At 35.8% G+C, this 19,183-nt stretch overlaps 1 protein-coding gene across 2 annotated transcripts in view; it reads right to left on the bottom strand.

Annotated features, from left to right (window-relative positions):
* ITGBL1 (integrin subunit beta like 1) overlaps positions 1–19,183 on the bottom strand; it is a 255,787-nt gene that overhangs the window by 139,582 nt on the left and 97,022 nt on the right. Inside the window, exon 3 of one of the 2 annotated variants that reach the window (XM_069467071.1) lies at positions 6,947–7,093. The exons of the other annotated variant lie outside the window; for it this stretch is intronic. Within the exon in view, the coding sequence (XP_069323172.1) occupies positions 6,947–7,093 (147 nt within the window). The remainder of the gene's footprint in view (positions 1–6,946; positions 7,094–19,183) is intronic. 2 annotated transcript variants of the gene reach the window in all.

The raw sequence follows: 19,183 nt of genomic DNA, 5'->3' as shown, positions 1-19,183 counted from the left end.
CTCCATTTATCTCCTCTTCCCCTTCTACTCCAAGCCACTTTCAGAAAATCACAATGTGATATGAAAGGGAGAACCCATAAGCGAAAGCAGTTTGGGGAGAATGATCCTGAACTACGCTGGTAGAAGTAACTATTAAAAGACAGACAGGTGAAAATGAGATTGCCAAAGTAAACCATGAAAGGCTTAGCTACTGAGATGAAAATAAGTGAGAAAGAAAAGATTAAATGTAATACTGAGTATGAATTTACCTTTTGGACCAGGAATCTCATTTCTGGTAATTTACCCTGAAGATACATCTCTAAAAATATGAAAGTATTACATATGCACCAGATCATTCTGGGCATTGCTATTTGTAATTTCAAAATATTGGAAACTGTCTAAATGCTCAAGCATAGGAGATTGAATAAAATATGTCACATACATAGAATTAAGCACTATGCTTTTGGAAAAAGAATGAGAAAGATTTCTACAAACTGATATGGAGTGAATTCCAGGAGATAATGTTGAGTCACAAAGGCAGCGTGCAGAAAAGCATTTTTTTTTATTTATTTCATCTTATTATGGGGGATACAGAATTTGAGGTTACATACGTTGCCCATGTACCGCCTGTCTCCCCAAGTCAAAGCTCCAGGCGTGTCCGTTCCCCAGACAGTGCGCGTTGCACCCATCATGTAGGTATATATCCCTCCCCTCCCCACCCCCCCTTCCCAAGTTAGCACCTTCAAGCATTACCATTCCCCAAACGGTGCTCAATGCACTCATTATGTGGGCATACACCCATCCCCTCCCCCCACCCTCCACCTCAGTCTCATATCCGATTGGTATCGTTCCCAGATGTGTATTTAGATGATGATCAGGGAAACCAATTTTCTGGTGAGTACATGTGATGCTTGTTTTTCCATTCTTGGGATACTTCACTTAATATAATGGGCTCTAACTCTCTCCAGGAGAACCATAGAGATGTCGTGTCTTCATTATTTCTTATAGCTGAGTAATATTCCATGGTATACATATACCACAGCTGATGGGCATTTGGATTGTTTCCACATCTTTGCAATTGTGAATTGTGCTGCTATAAATATTCGGGTACATGTGTCTTTGTTATAGAATGACCTTTTTTCCTTTGGGTAGATGCCCAATAATGGGATTGCTGGATCAAATGGCAGGTCTACTTGAATCTGTTTAAGATACCTCCATAATGCTTTCCACAGGGGTTGCACTAGTTTGCAGTCCCACCAGCAGTGTATGAGTGTTCCTGTCTCTCCACATCCACGCCAACATGTGTTGTTTGGGGACTTTTTGATAAAGGCCATTCTCACTGGAGTTAAGTGATATCTCATTGTGGTTTTGATTTGCATTTCTCTGATGATTAGGGATGTTGAGCATTTTTTCTTATGTTTGTTAGCCATTCTTATATCTTCTTTTGAGAAATTTCTATTCATGTCATTTGCCCACTTTTTGATAGGGTTGTTTGATTTTTTTTCTTGCTGATTTTCCTGAGTTCTAAATAGATTCTTGTTATCAGTCCTTTATCTGATGTGTAGTATGCAAAAATTTTTTCCCATTCTGTAGGTGGTCTGTTTATTTTTTTTTATTTTTTTTTTTTTTTTTTGAGACAGAGTCTCACTCTGTTGCCCAGGCTAGAGTGAGTGCCGTGGCGTCAGCCTAGCTCACAGCAACCTCAAACTCCTGAGCTCAAGCGATCCTCCTGTCTCAGCCTCCCGAGTAGCTGGGACTACAGGCATGCGCCACCATGCTCGGCTAATTTTTTTCTATATATATTTTTAGCTGTCCATATAATTCTTTCTATTTTTAGTAGAGATGGGGTCTCGCTCTTGCTCAGGCTGGTCTCGAACTCCTGAGCTCAAACGATCCGCCCACCTCGGCCTCCCAGAGTGCTAGGATTACAGGCGTGAGCCACCGCGCCCGGCCAGGTGGTCTGTTTATTCTCATGACTGTTTCTTTGGCTGTGCAGAAGCTTTTTAATTTAATCATGTCCCATTCATTTATTTTTGTTGTTGCTGTGATTGCCTTAGGGGTCTTCTTCATAAATTCTTTGCCTAGGCCAATGTCTGTAAGAGTCTTTCCTACATTTTCTTCAGAAAAGCATTTATAGTGTGCTACCATTGGCACTGGAAAGAAATGAAAAATAATACCACATACATGTATCTATCTATCTTTACAGAAATATACACAGATAAGGTAGGAAGCAGTCAAGCTGGTTACCTGTAAAGTTGAGGGTAAGTTCACAGGTTTAATGGAAAGAGTGATGATTCTTGGACTATGCTTTTTTGCATAGTTTTGACTTTTGGAAGCATGTTAGTGTTCTACACATTATAAAATGTATATTGATGAAGATGAGAAGGGATTTTGAAAAACCTAAAACTGAAAGCAATCTGAGATAGATAAACTCAATTGTAGTTTAAATAAGTACCATAACCACACTAAAGGGCAGAAAATAAAGAAATCCAAGTAGCTTATAAACATAGCATTTGATTGCATACTCCAATCTTCTGTGGAATCCCTGAGTACATAATGCCAGTCAGGCTTCATAAGTGACCATAACCTTGCTTGATTTGCAAAAATAAGTAAAATTTACTTGACCTATTTTTTATAAATGCCTATATTAAAGAAAAATAGAACTTAACCTCAATCCACCAGAAGCAACCAACAAAGTTATAATTATATAAATAGAGACTTTCCTACAGAATAGACCAAATGAGGCAACTTTATAACAGTTACCAATCAAATGTTTTTCTTTGCTTTACTTTTGTGTTCATTTTACAAAAGCCTCCCTTTTGCATTCTCTCAGTGGAGCTCCTTAACCACTCTGGTTTGGAGCTGTCCAATTCATGAATTGCTGTTTGCTCAAATAAACTCTTTTAAAAAAAATGTATTATGACTCAGTTTTTATACTAGTCTATCTGCAGAAAGAGCCAAGAAGAGAATACACTCCAGTAGAAATAAACATCCCTAGTGCTTATAATTTTTATTCTTTTATTAAAAAATAAAACTCCAATATAATTATATTTTCAAAGAAATTAAGAGCTCATAGAATACATACAAACTGGCAACAGTTTGCTTCTGGGAAAGGAAACCAAAGGAGTGGGGACAGGAGTAGGAAGGAAGGTTACATATGCTATTTCCAAATATTGTTTGGAGTTTTATGGCTACAATTTTTATTCTAATATCATTATTCACTAAAAGGAATCAGGGCTCTTTGAAGAAACGACTGATTCCAAAACTGTGGCAAAGCCGGTACAATATGACTCTGGCATATTTTGTTATGTCAAAAAGTAAAGAATTTCTAAAAATGAAACAAAACAAAAACAACAGAGACATTTCACAAAGACACAAACGTTATCCTGGAGCGGCTCCGATACCTAATCTGGAAAAACCTGTGTGCCAGAATAATTATGTGCAGAAATGAATAATAAATCATTGAAATAATAGGAATTGTGTTTCCAGACTGATAATAAATCACTAAGTAAATGAAATATCAACTAATTGGTAAATGAGAGAGAATTCTCATTTGTGAGTGCCAACTGGTAAAATATGGAGAGAATGCTGGAGTTCATAAATCATCATATTCTAATCATCATTGTGAACACTAGGTCAGAGGAGAGTCATCAATGGATGACAAATCTAGGGTAATTTTATGAGGAATGTGATATATATATCTCACATATATATGGTACATATATATATGGTTTGAAAATGTTTCCCCACAGACTGTTCATTTGTGAAAAGGGTAAATTGGTAATAACAGAATTGAGATATCAGACAACACTTTGACCAGATCAAAATTAACCTCACCAATGAGAGCAGATGGGTATCATGCCCTTCCAGACGGAGCATCTTGAGAACACAAAATCATCTATCTCTTATTTCACTTAGGAATGTATCATGTGAATCTAATCACAAGGATGCATCAGACAAATCCAAAATCAGTAACATTTTAGTATTCTAAAAAAGGTGGGGACCATTTTGTTCAAAAATTTTAATGCTATCAAAGCTAAAGGCTGTGGAAATGGTCCGTATTAAAGAAGGCTAAACAGAGATGAAAAGTAAACATTACATTTTCCATAGACTGGGTCCTGTAAGGAGGGGGAAATGCTATAAAGACCATTATTGGAACACTTGACAAAATTAGACTATGAATGATAGAGTAAATAAAACTATTGTATCAATGTCATAGAAAGAGGTACAAATATATTACCAAATATATTTCGTCATCTATTGAAACAATTCTGTATATTTTCTCCTTCATGATATGTTAATGTGGTGAAGTACATGTTTAGATTGCTTAATGCTGAAACATCTTTGGATTCCTAGACTAACCCCTATTTGGTTATCACATATTATTTTTTTAAAAATACCTGGATTTTCTTTATCAAAAAAACCCAAAACAACACATGTTGGCGTGGGTGTGGAGAGACAGGAACACTCATACACTGCTGGTGGGACTGCAAACTAGTGCAACCCCTGTGGAAAGCATTATGGAGGTATCTTAAACAGATTCAAGTAGACCTGCCATTTGACCCAGCAATCCCATTACTGGGCATATACCCAAAGGAAAAAAGGTCATTCTTTAACAAAGACACATGTACCCGAATGTTTATAGCAGCACAATTCACAATAGCAAAGATGTGGAAACAACCCAAATGCCCATCAATACATGATTGGATTAGTAAGCTGTGGTATATGTATACCATGGAATATTACTCAGCTATAAGGAATGATGAAGATACGACATCTCTATGGTTCTCCTGGAGAGAGTTGGAACCCATTATATTAAGTGAAGTATCCCAAGAATGGAAAAACAAGCATCACATGTACTCACCAGAAAATTGGTTTCCCTGATCATCACCTAAATACAAATCTGGGAACGACACCAATTGGATATCAGACTGAGGGGGGGGTGGGGGAGGGGATGGGGGTATGCCTACACAATGAGTGCATTGCGCACCGTTTGGGGAGTGGTAACACTTGAAGGTGCTGACTCGGGAAGGGGGGGGTGGGGAAGGGAGGGATATATACCTCATGATGGGTGCAATGCGCACTGTCTGGGGAACAGACACGCCTGGAGCTCTGACTTGGGGGGAAAGGCGGTACAGGAGCAACATATGTAACCTGCAATTCTGTATCCCCCATAACAAGATAAAATAAAATAAAATAAAAAAAACACCTGGATTTTATTTGCAAACAAACAATAAATAAATTCATGAGTGGATTAGTAAAATGTGGTATATGTACACCATGGAGTATTACTCAGCTATAAGAAATAACAGTGAAATGGAATCTCTTTTGTTCTCCTGGAGAGAGTTGGAACCCATTCTATTAAGTGAAGTATCCCAAGAATGGAAAAGTAAGCACCACATGTACTCACCAGAAAATTGGTTTCCCTGATCATCACCTAAGTGCACATTTGGGAATGACACCAATTGGGTATCAGACTGAGGTGGGGGCTGGGGGGAGGAGATGGGTGTATACCTACGTGATGAGTGCGATGTGCACTGTCTGGGAAATGGACATGCTTGAAGCTCTGACTAGGGGGGCTGGGGGGGGCATGGGCAATATATATAACCTGAACTTTTGTACCCCCATAATAAGCTGAAAAATAAACAAAAATAGAGAATTCAAGTCCAAAAGAGAATTCAAGTCTTGTTACTGAAAGAAGTTTGAAAAGAATAAATTTTTCAAGACAACAGAGACTATAGATTGTGTGTGCATGTGTGTGTGTGCATGTGTGTGTGTGCCCGCTCATGCATGTTTGTAGGGTGAGGGTTATGAACTGGAGGTAGAGAGATCCTTCTGAGAGAAAAGAAAGTGAGAAGTGCTGGAGAGAAGTGAGGAGAACATCACAAACACAGAAAGTGACCTAACTGCTAAGACCATTTGTCTTGGTTCCCAGCTGATCCACTAACACCTCGCTTTGGGTATGGTCCTACTTCCTATGAATGAAACATCCTCACAGAGTTTAATCTACACTGAGCAATTTGTCACAATCAGACTGTGGAAATGTCCCTGTTCTGGTTGCAGAAGGGTTCTACCTACAATGTGAGCTTTAGGAGGGCAGCTGTTGATTCATGTAGTCAAACCCTTACCTTTAGCATGTAGGGCAATGAATCGTACCCCAGATCTGCATTAGAATCACTAAGAGAGCTTCGAAAGACCACAGAAGTCCAAGCCACACCCCAAGGCAGAAACCTCTGGTGTAGGCCATGATCGTTGACATTTTATTACTTTCCCCTTGGGATGTTCATATTCAACCATGGTTGAGAAAAACTGACGTTGAGGCTTCACGTGGCCAAGTGTTAAAAGAGTATTTAATTATAATAATATTGGCTAAATATCGTTGATCCTAAACTACAACTGTTTTATATGGTTTTGCTAGTTAATTTTAAAAGCTTCTCTGTAATTGTCTAAGACATGTTTTTAAGTGAATTCTATGAAATCTAAAAAAAATTTGTTCAAACAAAATATCTTGCTGTCACTATATTCTTCGATGAGCTTTATAACCAGTACATATGAAACATCTACTCAATTTAAAAGATTTTGTTCTATTTTGATGTGAAGGTATAAATTCAAAGCACCCTTGTTCTGTAACAGAAAATAATTAAGTCAGTTTATATAAATCCTTTTTAAAATATTTAATCCAGTATTTCAAATCATGGCTCACAATTTACATAAAATCTTGTTGGGGTGTTGTTTCCAGTGAATACCCTGCTAGAAGGAGGCATTTGGAACAGCTGGAGAGTATCAAACTTGCCAGTCTCAGCAAGATGACATTTTTTTGCCTATTGATTTATCTGAATTTCATTTCTAAAAAATATACTAAAAGCAGTCTCACTCAGAGGTTCGACTTTTTCCACACCTACATATTTCCATTAAAAACAAAATTTGATTATTTCACTTGAGAATTTTCATAGGATATCATTCTTACCTGCATTAGAGCAGATAACATCTTGAGAATTCTTGCACATTTGGTTACTTTTTTTCTTTGTCAGGTCACAGTTAGTTGGGTACTGGCAGGCATCTCCAGACCATCCCTCATCACATTTGCACTTGCCACAGTCGCACTTCCCATGGCCTGAGGATCGAACAAAATCCAGTTAGACTCGAATTGTTTTCCAAAGGAAACCATATTGGAACTAAAACTCTTAAGAGTGGCGTTGGTTCAGAACTGAGCTATAATGAATTCAAACACATTTGTATCACAGTGGCTGAAGGGTAATGCTATTATGTATAGTACAATGGACTATGAGAATTTAATTTCAATAATCAACTTTGACAAATGATTATAAAAATATTAAATTAATTTATAAGGGTAATACAGCAAAATTGTAATAAATTACATGTTCCCAAAAAGTCAGCACTAAAAAAAAAATACTCTACCTTCATCATTTGAGAGAAAAAAGCCCAGCAGAAATTACTTCTACTTAACTGTACTTTATAACACATAAAACCACAAGCCCTGAGTAAGGAAGCATGTAAGAAGCTCCACTAAACATTAGCCTTATATTTATTTGAATTAAACATGTAATGAAATTGTATGGATATATTAAATACCATCTTGAGATAAGATTGACATTAAAAAATATGTGTATATATTTTGTTTCATATTCATCTACCTCCACAGAAATTTCTCAATCTTTAATGCTCTCAATTGTCATTTTGCTTCATGACAATGTCATTTCTATTGTTGTGATCAGTAATATTAAGTCCTGCCTGATGAAGACTATTAATGTTTTTTGACTGCACATTAGTCTGACAGAAGTGCAAAACATGTACAATACTTGGCCCTTGTCCTCAAAGAACTTATAAACTTCAAAGTCAGCCTGATACACAAAGAAGCTCACGTTAGCCAGAAGTGATTATCACCTCGTGTTAAGTTGAGCAATATAGTCTACGATCATTAGAAATAAGAGGGCAGACTTTCTTGACTTCCTTGACCAATATAACTGGGCCTTGAAAGTTGGGCAGAATTTGAATATGTTGCAAGGAGAGAATTCTTACATTACTCAAGATAATAACGCTATGTCTTAATGCTTGAAAGTCATAGGCCACGTGGAATGAAATCACTGATCTGGTGCCAACAGTCAATTCAACAATGTGGCGGCCAAAACCCACAGGATGAGGTCCAGATGGTCAGTGAGAATGAATGGCTCAGAGGTTGCCCATTTGGGCATGTTGCACACAGCCTAAATCTGTGATTGGCTCCAACTTTAAAACCCCTCTTTCATGTGGTCCAGTACACTCAAATTTTCTATTTCTGTTGCATTTGTTAAATTAATTATTCTGTTTTACAAACAAAACCTTGCAAATACCCTAATTGAACTTCATTTTATTCAGTGCACATTACTCTGTCAAATTGATTATATCATTTTGTGTTCCTGTCTGGCCCTACGTGATATTGTCAATCTTGGCCAATTTGGTATCATTTATAAGCATACGTGATCTCCCCTGTCAACCATCCAGTCTTTATAAAAGTATTAAGCCAAATTCTTGACGTGGCTAAAGCTTTTTTGGTAAATTAAGCATCTTGGAAACTCTACTGACTCTTTAATAACAGTAAGGTATTAGGCTGAATCACACGAAATTGCCACTTTTGTAATTTGAATATCAGCTATTTCTTATAGTTCATCCCAATAAGAAGGCTTCATATTAACAACACAGAAAATGGAAATGGTTGAGAAGATAAGGAATTATGGTAGTAATGATCTGATGAATTAAGAATAAAAGACTACTCAATTTTTTTTAATATTGGATGGGGCATCTTAGATTTGAATATGAAGTATACACAGCAGAGATGGGCAATGGTTGTGGGTCAAAGGTTACATATTATTTTTCAAGGGGGGAGATTAAAAATGGGGGTGGGATAAAGTAAATGTATAGAGGATAGGGAGAGACCCATTCATTCCAAACTGACCCAATGAGGCATCAAAATAAGCAATATTCTTAGGTGTTTATTCCCCAAACTGAGTCCATAGAGGCCTAGTTTCATGAAATTCCCCAAATAAAAGATTCTAGGGTAAAATAAACATGGAAAAGAATCTTGCTATATTCTTCTTTTAATTTATCATGATATATATTGGCACACTAAAGACCCGCAGATGCCCCATTATGAAAAAACTATTTAACTTTATTTGGCTTAGAATTTACAATTTTTTTTTACTAGTGGCCCCCTTTTCTTATAACCTATATTAGCATTTTAGCCACACATTTAGACTAGCACTGTGTCAGACACTTAAATGTTTTCAAATTCTCCTTTAGCATCTGTTTGGAGGCAAAGATGGCAGCTAATGTAGGACATTCATTTGCTTTTTTGTTCTTTCTTAACTTTATGCCTCATGAAGACCTCTATGACTCACCCTCCCCCCCACTTATAAAATCTAATAGAATAAACATTGATTTTTGACTGTCAAGAATTATCAAATAATAGGCTATGTAACCTTATTTGAAGATAAATGTATAATATTTTTTAAAAGAAAACAGTTTTCAGACAATTTTTACTATTTTTCCAAGGTTAGTAAGAACTTTGGCAGACCTCAGGGAATTAGATTGCTGTATTGTTGTGTCAAGGTAGTTTCCATTACAACATCAATACTATGGCTTCAAAAACACTTCATTTTTCAAAATAAGTTATCTGTTATGGATTAGTTTCTTGGGACCACCATTTTACAAAGTACCATGAATTTGGTGGCTTAAAACAACAGAAATTTATTCTCTCACAGTTCTGAAGGCCGGAGCCTGGAATCAGCTTGGTTCATTTTGGAGACTCCGAGGAAGTATCTGAGGAAGAAACTGTTCCACACGTCTCTCCTGGCTACTGGGGGCTGCAGGCAATCCTTGGCCTTTCTTAGCTTGTGGCAGCGTAACTGTCATCTCCTAATAACTAATGATATTAAATATATTTTCATATGCTTATTTGCAATCCATCTATCTTCGTCTGCCCATTTTTATATTGGACTTTTTTCTTAGTGTTGAAATTTGAGGTTGTTTTGTTTTTTATCCTGGTTATAAGTCCATTGACACAAATATGATTTGCAAATGTTTTCTCCCGATTTGTGGCTTGCCTTTCATCCTTTGAACAGCATCTTTTGAAGAGTAAAAGGTTATCATTTTAATTAAGTCCAACGTATCAAGTTTTTTCTTTAACAATTACTCTTTTGGTATCTATCTAAAAACTCTTTGCTTAACTCCAGATTTTTCTCTTGCCACTACCATACAGTCTGGACGACTATGACTTATAGTAAGTACGGAAGTCAGGTAGTGTGGGAACTCCAACTTTGTTCTTCTTGAAAATTATTTTGGCTTCTGTAGTTCCTCTGATTCTCTATATAAATTTTAGAATCGGCATGTTAATATGTACAAAAAGTTTGCAAATACTTTAATTAGGATTGCACTGACTGTACAGCTAAAATTAGAACTGCCATCTTAACAATATTTAGTTTATGAATATGGTGAAATACATTAGTTGATTTTTGAATGTTGTACCAGCCTTGCATTGTGAGATATACCCCATTTGGTTGTTAAGTACTATGTTTTTTATGTATTTCTTTAAATATCGGATACTGTTTGCTAATATTTTGTTGAGGATTTTTGTGTCTATATTCATTAAGTTATACTGGTATATAGTTTTATTTGTTGTAATTTCTTTGTCTATTTTAGTATAAGGAAAATGTTGGCCTAAAGAAACGATTTGAAAGGTGTTCTCTAATCCTCTATTTTGTGGACGAAGTTGTACCAAATCAGCATTATTTTGTCCTTAAAAGTTTGGTAGAATTTGCTAGTAAAACCATCTGTACCTAGAATATTATTTTTTGTAAATGTTTAACTATGATTCAATTTCTTTAATTCACATTGGGTTATTTGGGTTATCTATTTATTTTTGCTTGAATTTGGGAGCTCACCTCTTTCAAGGTACTGGTCCATTTCATCTAAGTTGTTGCATTTACAGGCATACAGTTCTCTATAACATAAGATTATCCTTTTAATATGCATAATGTTAGTTGTTATCTATGATATCTCATGCTGATGATCATTTTTGTCTTTCCTATATTTTTCTTGGTGAGTCTGGCTAAAGATATTATCAATTTTATTAATACTTTCAAAGAACCAGCTTTTGGTCTCGTCAACTTTCTTTGTTGTTTTTCTCTTTTGTATTTCATTAACTTTTCCTCTAATCTTTATTATGATAGTCCCTTCCTTCTCTTTACTTTGGATTTAATTAGGTCTTCTTTGTCTAGTTTCTAGGGTAGAAGTACAAATGAATTTTAAACCTTTCATCTATTCTATTATAAACATTTAATGTTGTAAATTTTTCTCCAAGTGTTACTTTAGCTGCATTTTACAAATTTTGCTATATTTTTATTTTCATTGAGTTCAAAGTATTCTAACATCCCTTGAGATTTCCTTTTGAACTTTGGGTTATGTAGAAGTGTGCTGTTTAAATTCCAAATATTTGGGGATTTTTTCAAATTTATTTCTGTGACTTCTAGTTTGATTCCATTATGATATGATAATGTTGCTCTTCTTTTAAATTTTTAAAATCTTCCTTTATGGCCCAAAATATGACATCTTATTTAATTTTCCTTGTGTATTTTAAAAATATATATATTCTGCTGTGGTTGGGGGAGTGTGCTATAACTGTCAATTAGGTCAAGTTGGTAATAATTTTGTTCAAGTTTTCTGTATCCTCAGTAATTTTCTGTCTACTTGTTCTGTCAATTACTGAGAAAGGAGTTTGACATTTCCAACTATAATTGAAGATTTTTCTTTGTCTCCTTTTAGTCTGTCATTTTTTAATTTATGTATTTTGAAGTGCTATGTTAAGTGCATGTATACTTACAATCATTTATCTCGTCGAATTACCACTTTTTCATTGTGTAATGTCCCTCTTTATTCTTGATATTATTCCTTGCCCTAAAGTTTTTGTCTACTATCCAGATAGCTAACCTGGCTGTCATCTGACTAGTGTTTGCATGGAATACCTTTCCCATTCATTTACTTTTAACTTATCAACTTATATTTAAAGTAGTTTCTTACAGATAATGTATAGCTGTGTATCACTTGTTTTATGGAATCTGACAATGTCTGTCTTTTAACTGGTATGTTTAAAGAGATATCATTTAATATGGTTTTTGATATTGTTGAATACAAATCTACCAATTTTTTTAGAAATTTTTATTAGCTTTTTTGATGCTTGTTTTCTTCCTCTTTTTTTCTTCTCTTTTGTTAATTGAGCATTATTTATTGTTCTCTTTACTATTTACATGCATTTTAATTTTTAGTGATTGCCCTAGGGTTTATATTATACATCTTTAATCAATCAGAGTCTACCTTCAAATAACACTATACCATTTCACATGTAATATTAGGAACTTACAGTAGTAAATTCCCAATTCCTCCCTCTCATCCTTTGGGCCATTTTACTTTTGCATAAACACACACACATTTATTTAAACACAAAATATACTGCTATTAATTTTGCTTTAGACAGTCAGTTACATTTTAGAGAAATTAAAAATAAGGAAAATATAAATGTTATTATACTTCAATTTATTCCATTTCCATTGCTCTTCATTTCTTCGTGTAGATCCAAGCTGATGTCTAATATCATATTCCTTTTGCCTAAAGAACTTCCTTTACATTTCTTTAGGGTAGGCCTGCTGTAATGAATATCCTCATAAAAACCTTTAAGTCTTTTTTATTTTTGGAATATACTTTTGCTGTATATAGAATTCTATGTTAACATTTTTATTTCTTCAGCCCTTTAAAGATGTCACTCTCTTTTCCTCTTGCTTGCATGGTTTCTAACAAGAAGCATCTTGTAATTATTACCTTTGTTCCTCTGCATATAGTATGTTTTTTCTGTAACTGCCTCTAAAAGTTTATGTTTGTCTTCGTGTTCAGCAATTGGAATATGATAGGTCTACCTATTTGTGTGCGTGTGTGTGTGTGTGTGTGTGTGTGTGTTCTTTGTTATTTATCCATGCTGAGTAACAGAGCAAGACCCCTTTTCTAAAATGAAACAAAAATAAAAATAAAACAGTACACAAGCACTCTGGGAGGCCGAGGCGGGTGGATCGCTCAAGGTCAGGAGTTCGAGACCAGCCTGAGCAAGAGCGAGACCCCGTCTCTACTAAAAATAGAAAAAAATTATATGGACAACTAAAATATATATATAGAAAAATTAGCCGGGCATAGTGGCGCATGCCTGTAGTCCCAGCTACTCGGGAGGCTGAGGCAGGAAGATCGCTTGAGCCCAGGAGTTTGAGGTTGCTGTGAGCTAGGCTGACGCCACGGCACTCACTCTAGCCTGGGCAACAAAGTGAGACTCTGTCTCAAAAAAAAAAAAAAACAGTACACAGAAGGACACAATGTGCAATTTGGGGGATAAGCACAAATTTTTGTGCATACATGAAGTATTTAACTGAATTTTAGTAATATCTTTAAAAATTTAAATGGGATTCTTGTCCCCGGAGTATATTCTTTCCCGCTTTGTCAAAAATTAGGTGACTATATGAGGATGGTTCTATATTTGGATTTTCTGTTGTGTTCCACTGGTCTGTGTCCCTGCACTTGTGCCAATACCAGGCTGTTTTAAGAACCACGGCCTTGTAGTATAGTTTGAGGTCTGGCAAATTAATACCTCCCATTTTGTTTTTATTGCTTAAAATTGCTTTTGCTATACGGGGTCTTCTTTGATTCCATACAAATTGTATAATTATTTTCTCTATGTCTGTAAAGAATGATGTTGGTAATTTAATAGGGATTGCATTGAATCTGTAGATCACTTTGGGTAGTATAGACATTTTAACAATGTTGATTCTTCCGATCCACGAGCATGGTATATTTTTCCATCTATTTGTAAGTTCTGCTATTTCTTTTCTCAGTGTTTCATAGTTTTCCTTATAGAGGTCCTTTACCTCTTTAGTTAGATATATACCATCCTCATATAGTCACCTAATTTTTGACAAAGCGGGAAAGAATATACTCCGGGGACAAGAATCCCTATTCAACAAATGGTGCTGGGAGAATTGGTTAGCCACTTGCAGAAGACTGAAACAGGACCCACAGCTTTCACCTCTCACAAAAATCAAATCACGGTGGATAACAGACTTAAACCTTAGGCGTGATACAATCAGAATTCTAGAAGAAAATGTAGGAAAGACTCTTACAGACATTGGCCTAGGCAGAGAATTTATGAAGAAGACCCCCAAGGCAATCACAGCAGCAACAAAAATAAATGAATGGGACATGATTAAACTAAAAAGCTTCTGCACAGCCAAAGAAACAGTCCAGAGAATAAACAGATCACCTACAGAATGGGAAAAAATTTTTGCATACTACACATCAGATAAAGGACTGATAACAAGAATCTATTTAGAACTCAGGAAAATCAGCAAGAAAAAATCAAGCAACCCTATCAAAAAGTGGGCAAAGGACATGAATAGAAATTTTTCAAAAGAAGATATAAAAATGGCTAACAAACATATGAAAAAGTGTTCAACATCTCTAATCATCAGGGAAATGCAAATCAAAACCACAATGAGATATCACTTAACCCCAGTGAGAATGGCCTTTATCAAAAAAACCCAAAACAACACATGTTGGCGTGGGTGTGGAGAGACAGGAACACTAATACACTGCTGGTGGGACTGCAAACTAGTGCAACCCCTGTGGAAAGCATTATGGAGGTATCTTAAACAGATTCAAGTAGACCTGCCATTTGACCCAGCAATCCCATTACTGGGCATATACCCAAAGGAAAAAAGGTCATTCTATAACAAAGGCACGTGTACCCAAATGTTTATAGCAGCACAATTCACAATAGCAAAGATGTGGAAACAACCCAAATGCCCATCAATACATGATTGGATTAGTAAGCTGTGGTATATGTATACCATGGAATATTACTCAGCTATAAGGAATGATGAAGATACGACATCTCTGTGGTTCTCCTGGAGAGAGTTGGAACCCATTATATTAAGTGAAGTATCCCAAGAATGGAAAAACAAGCATCACATGTACTCACCAGAAAATTGGTTTCCCTGATCATCACCTAAATACAAATCTGGGAATGACACCAATTGGACATCAGACTGAGGTGGGGGGTGGGGGAGGGGATGGGGGTATGCCTACACGACGAGTGCATTCCACACCGTTTGGGGAGTGGTAACACTTGAAGGTGCTGACTCGGGAAAGGGGGGGTGGGGAAAAAAATATGAAACTATTGTTTTTAACTTGCACTGTTCACTTAATAATTTATCATGAATATTTCCCATATTATTTCATATCATTGTACAAGAAATAATGTATACATTATGAGGACATACTGTATCTAACAAGATATACTGTTAGACTCTTTGATTCTGTAAAACTAAATTGAAAAAATATATATATATAATAAAAAAAAAAAAAAAATTTAAATGTACATTACTTGTTTTAAAACTAAACATTAAAAAATTTTGATTATTACTTTTCCATGATTATTACTGACAACACTTTGAACACATAGAGGAGGATGGATATTAAAAACTTATTCTCTCTGGGATGTAAGTGTACCACTGCTAGAGCCTCATGGTAACCTTGAAATAGATATTTTAATTTGAACACTTGGTTGGCTCTGCAAACTAAAACCCATTTGCTTTTGTTCAAATATGTGAATTCCCAAGGCCTGCATTGTGTCCTATTTTCCAGTGGATTCAAACATGCTCACTTAATAATAGACTCAATTTTTCTCCTAGACTCTTTGAGCCACTGTAGATTCCCCAGTCTTCTCTAGTGATAAGAAACAAAAGAATTAACTGTGCCACATCCAGAATTCTAAGAAAAGACTGTAAAAGAATCCCTTATTTGATATCACAATTTTTTCATGATTTGAGATAGAAACTTGACCACTTTCAAGACAGGGGAACCCGTCTTGGCTTGCTTCTCAAGCTAAAAAAGGATGACCTCTTCAATATTGCCGCTTTTCATTTCTGAGAACATTTCGATGTGGACAATGGAAGAATTCCCTGTAGAAGGGTTCACTGTCTAGAAATTAAATGTCCTGCCCGGATACTAATTAGCATGGGATTTTGATCAGGAAAATGAAAAAGAAGAGAAGAAAGGAAAATTGATAATTATTGGCTTTTAATACCACGTTAAGTACTTTACTCAGTCAAGCTAGTCTGTTTAATTTTCGTAATGAGCCAATGAGATAGATCTTGTTTCTGCATTTTACAAATGAGAGGACTAAAGGGCAGAGTTTAAGTGATTGATCTTGTTCAAGGTCGCATAGCTTGTGAGCTCAAAAGCTATGTTCTTCCCATTGCAGCCAATGTTCTCTGTTTAGTTCTGGAATGCAATGGAGTTGAGAGGACCCTGTTGCTCTAAGAAGGGCGGTGCTAGTAAAAGCTGTGTCCTGGTGCTTTGACAGCACTGGTTTTCTTTCTGCTGTTTCCTTTTGGAACTCACATGCCTATAGTTGAATTATTCATAATCTTTGGTGAAAGATCCCTACCAGTAAAATTCTCTGACTTTACAATTTAAAATTAATGCTAAAACTGATATAAAAATTCAGACGTCTAGTAAGCTAATTTCTCTAGACTTCATTGTGTTTATCTGCAAAATTAAGAGACTGGACTGAATAACCCCAAGATTGCATTCATCTTGAAAACCCCATGCTATAGCCTCAATTATTTTTCTTTTTCTCATGACAAGGTAGTTTCTTCAAATTGGGCACAGGATATATTAACACTGGGTGGTGGTAGACATCAATTGTTATCAAATCTTGTTTGCTACTATAAACAATCATGAAACAGTTAAAATTCTATTTGTTATTCAAAGCACCCATTAAAATATTGAAGATTATCCTGATATGTTTATTTTTAAAGTGGGTTTGGATTGATACTACTAAAATTGGGGGGGGCGCCTTTAAAATTAGAATTCTATTATAGTAACCTGGGATTGAAGGATGAAATTTAAATTACAGTAAAGCAAGACACAATATTTTGGCTGAACTTAGGTAGTAAATTTCATAAAGTCAAATGTGTACTGATATTTCAAATTTATGAAGAATTACACACACACACAAACACAAACACACAAACACTAGTTTGAGAACTTGGGAAACAGGTAGGTGCTAGTATAGATTATGCCACAGCTAGCTTTGTGACCTTCAGCAGATTTCTGGCCCCATTTTTTTTTCTTTGATCTGGTAGATTAAAAATATATATGAGCTCACAATTTCTTGAGGGATGCAGAGTAAGTCTTTTAAAAGGGATATTAGAATTATCCTCTCCTGCCCTGTTTCATCCACATAAAACCCAAGAAGCTTGTGCCCCCTTCCCTGAGAATCCCTGATAATAAAAGAGCGAGAAGGTGGGAAAACAACTGAATTCAATGACAGATGTTCTCATTTCTCTTGGCCCCTTCTAGCTATCAGTTCTAAGATTCTGTTTGTCAGAAATATTTACATAAATCCCTTCACCTTATTTTTCAATAAAAATAGTCCTTAATTTCTTAGCTTTTTCATCGGTCTTTTGACATCTGTTGGTGCATTTTATTCAAGAGTGTCTGTTAGTATCAAATACACCGAATGACAGAAGCCACTCAAGCTTTAGAACTTAACGTGAACCAATAACATTTCTTAGTCAATGGAAGTGAACTTACTCAAATTGGAATCTAAGAATCTCAGAATGTTGTAACCAGAATGGGAGACCTGAGATTAGTGAAATCTCACTTTTACTGAAGAAAAGATGAAGCTTCACAATCACTCTTATCTCCTTCTTCTCCATAGATAAATACCTGTGCCAAGGAATCTTCTGGGCAAATAAAGTTATACATGCATGTTTGTGTGTGTATATGTTTGTGTGTGTGTGTGTGTGTGTGTGTGTGTGTGTGGAGACAGTCTCGTTCTGTCACCCCAGCTACAGTTTAGTGCCACCGTCATAACTCACTGCAACCTCCAACTCCTGGGCTCAAGTGATTCTCCTGCTTCAGCCACCTGAGTAGCTGGGACTACAGGCGTGCACCCCCATTCCTGGATAATTTTTCTATTTTTAGTACAGATGGGGTCTCCCTCTTGCTCAGGCTGGTGTCAAACTCCTGAGCTCAAGTGATCCTCCCGCCTCAGCCTCCCAGAGTGCTAGGATTACAGGCATGAACCACCGTGCCCAGCCTATGTGTGTTTTAATTAACTGTTTTTTTATTTGTATAAATTTAAGGGATACAAGTGCAATTTTGTTACATTGATATATTGCATGGTGGTGAAGTTGGACTTTTAGTGCATCCATCACCCAAATAATGTACATTGTACTCATTAAGTAATTTCTCATCATCCACCCCCTCTTCCACTCTCCCACCCTTCCAAGTCCCCACTGTATATCAATCCACACCGTATGTCCACATGTACACATTATTTAGCTCACACTTATTAGTGAGAACATGTAGTATTTGTCTTTCTGTTTCTGAGTTGTTTCACTTAAGATAATGGCCTCAGTTCTATCCATGTTGCTGCAAAGGCATGATTTCAATTTTTGATGGCGGAGTAATATTCCAGAGTGTGCCTGTGTGTCTCTGTGTGTGTGTGTATTTTGTTTCTTTATCCAGTAATCTGTTGATAGACACTTAGGTTAATTCCTTATCTTTGCTATTGTGAATAGTGTTGTGATACACATAAGTACAAGTTTCTTTTGATATAATGATTTCTTTTCCTTTGGGTAGATATCCAGTAGTGGGGTTGCTGGACTGAATGGTAGTTCTATTTTTAGTTGTTTAAGAAATCTCCATACTATTCTCCATAGAGAATGTACTAATTTACAATCCCACCAACAATGTATAAGTGTTCCCTTTTCTCTGCATCCTCACTAACATCTGTTATTTTTTGTCTTTTTAATAATATTTATTCTGACTGGAATAAGAAGAAATCTCATTTTGGTTTTAACTGGCATTTCTCTGATGATCAGTGATGTTGAGCATTTTTCCATATGCTTGTTTGGCCATTTGTATGTCTTTTTTTATTTTACATAATGCTATACTGATATGATTATAATGGTGACATGCTGCTACTCAGAGGAACTCAAGGAAAAAACCGTAAGTTCAAGGTTAATAATGTGGTTTATGACCTCTAACAAAGCTAATCAGAATTAACTAAATCTTGTGTAAATATGAAATTCAACTAGACTTGATA

This window comes from Eulemur rufifrons, chromosome 4 (genome assembly GCF_041146395.1).
Source record: "Eulemur rufifrons isolate Redbay chromosome 4, OSU_ERuf_1, whole genome shotgun sequence".
Classification (NCBI taxonomy): domain Eukaryota; kingdom Metazoa; phylum Chordata; class Mammalia; order Primates; family Lemuridae; genus Eulemur; species Eulemur rufifrons.
Note: the sequence above shows the minus strand (reverse complement) of the source record. Positions and strands in the feature narration are given on the sequence as shown.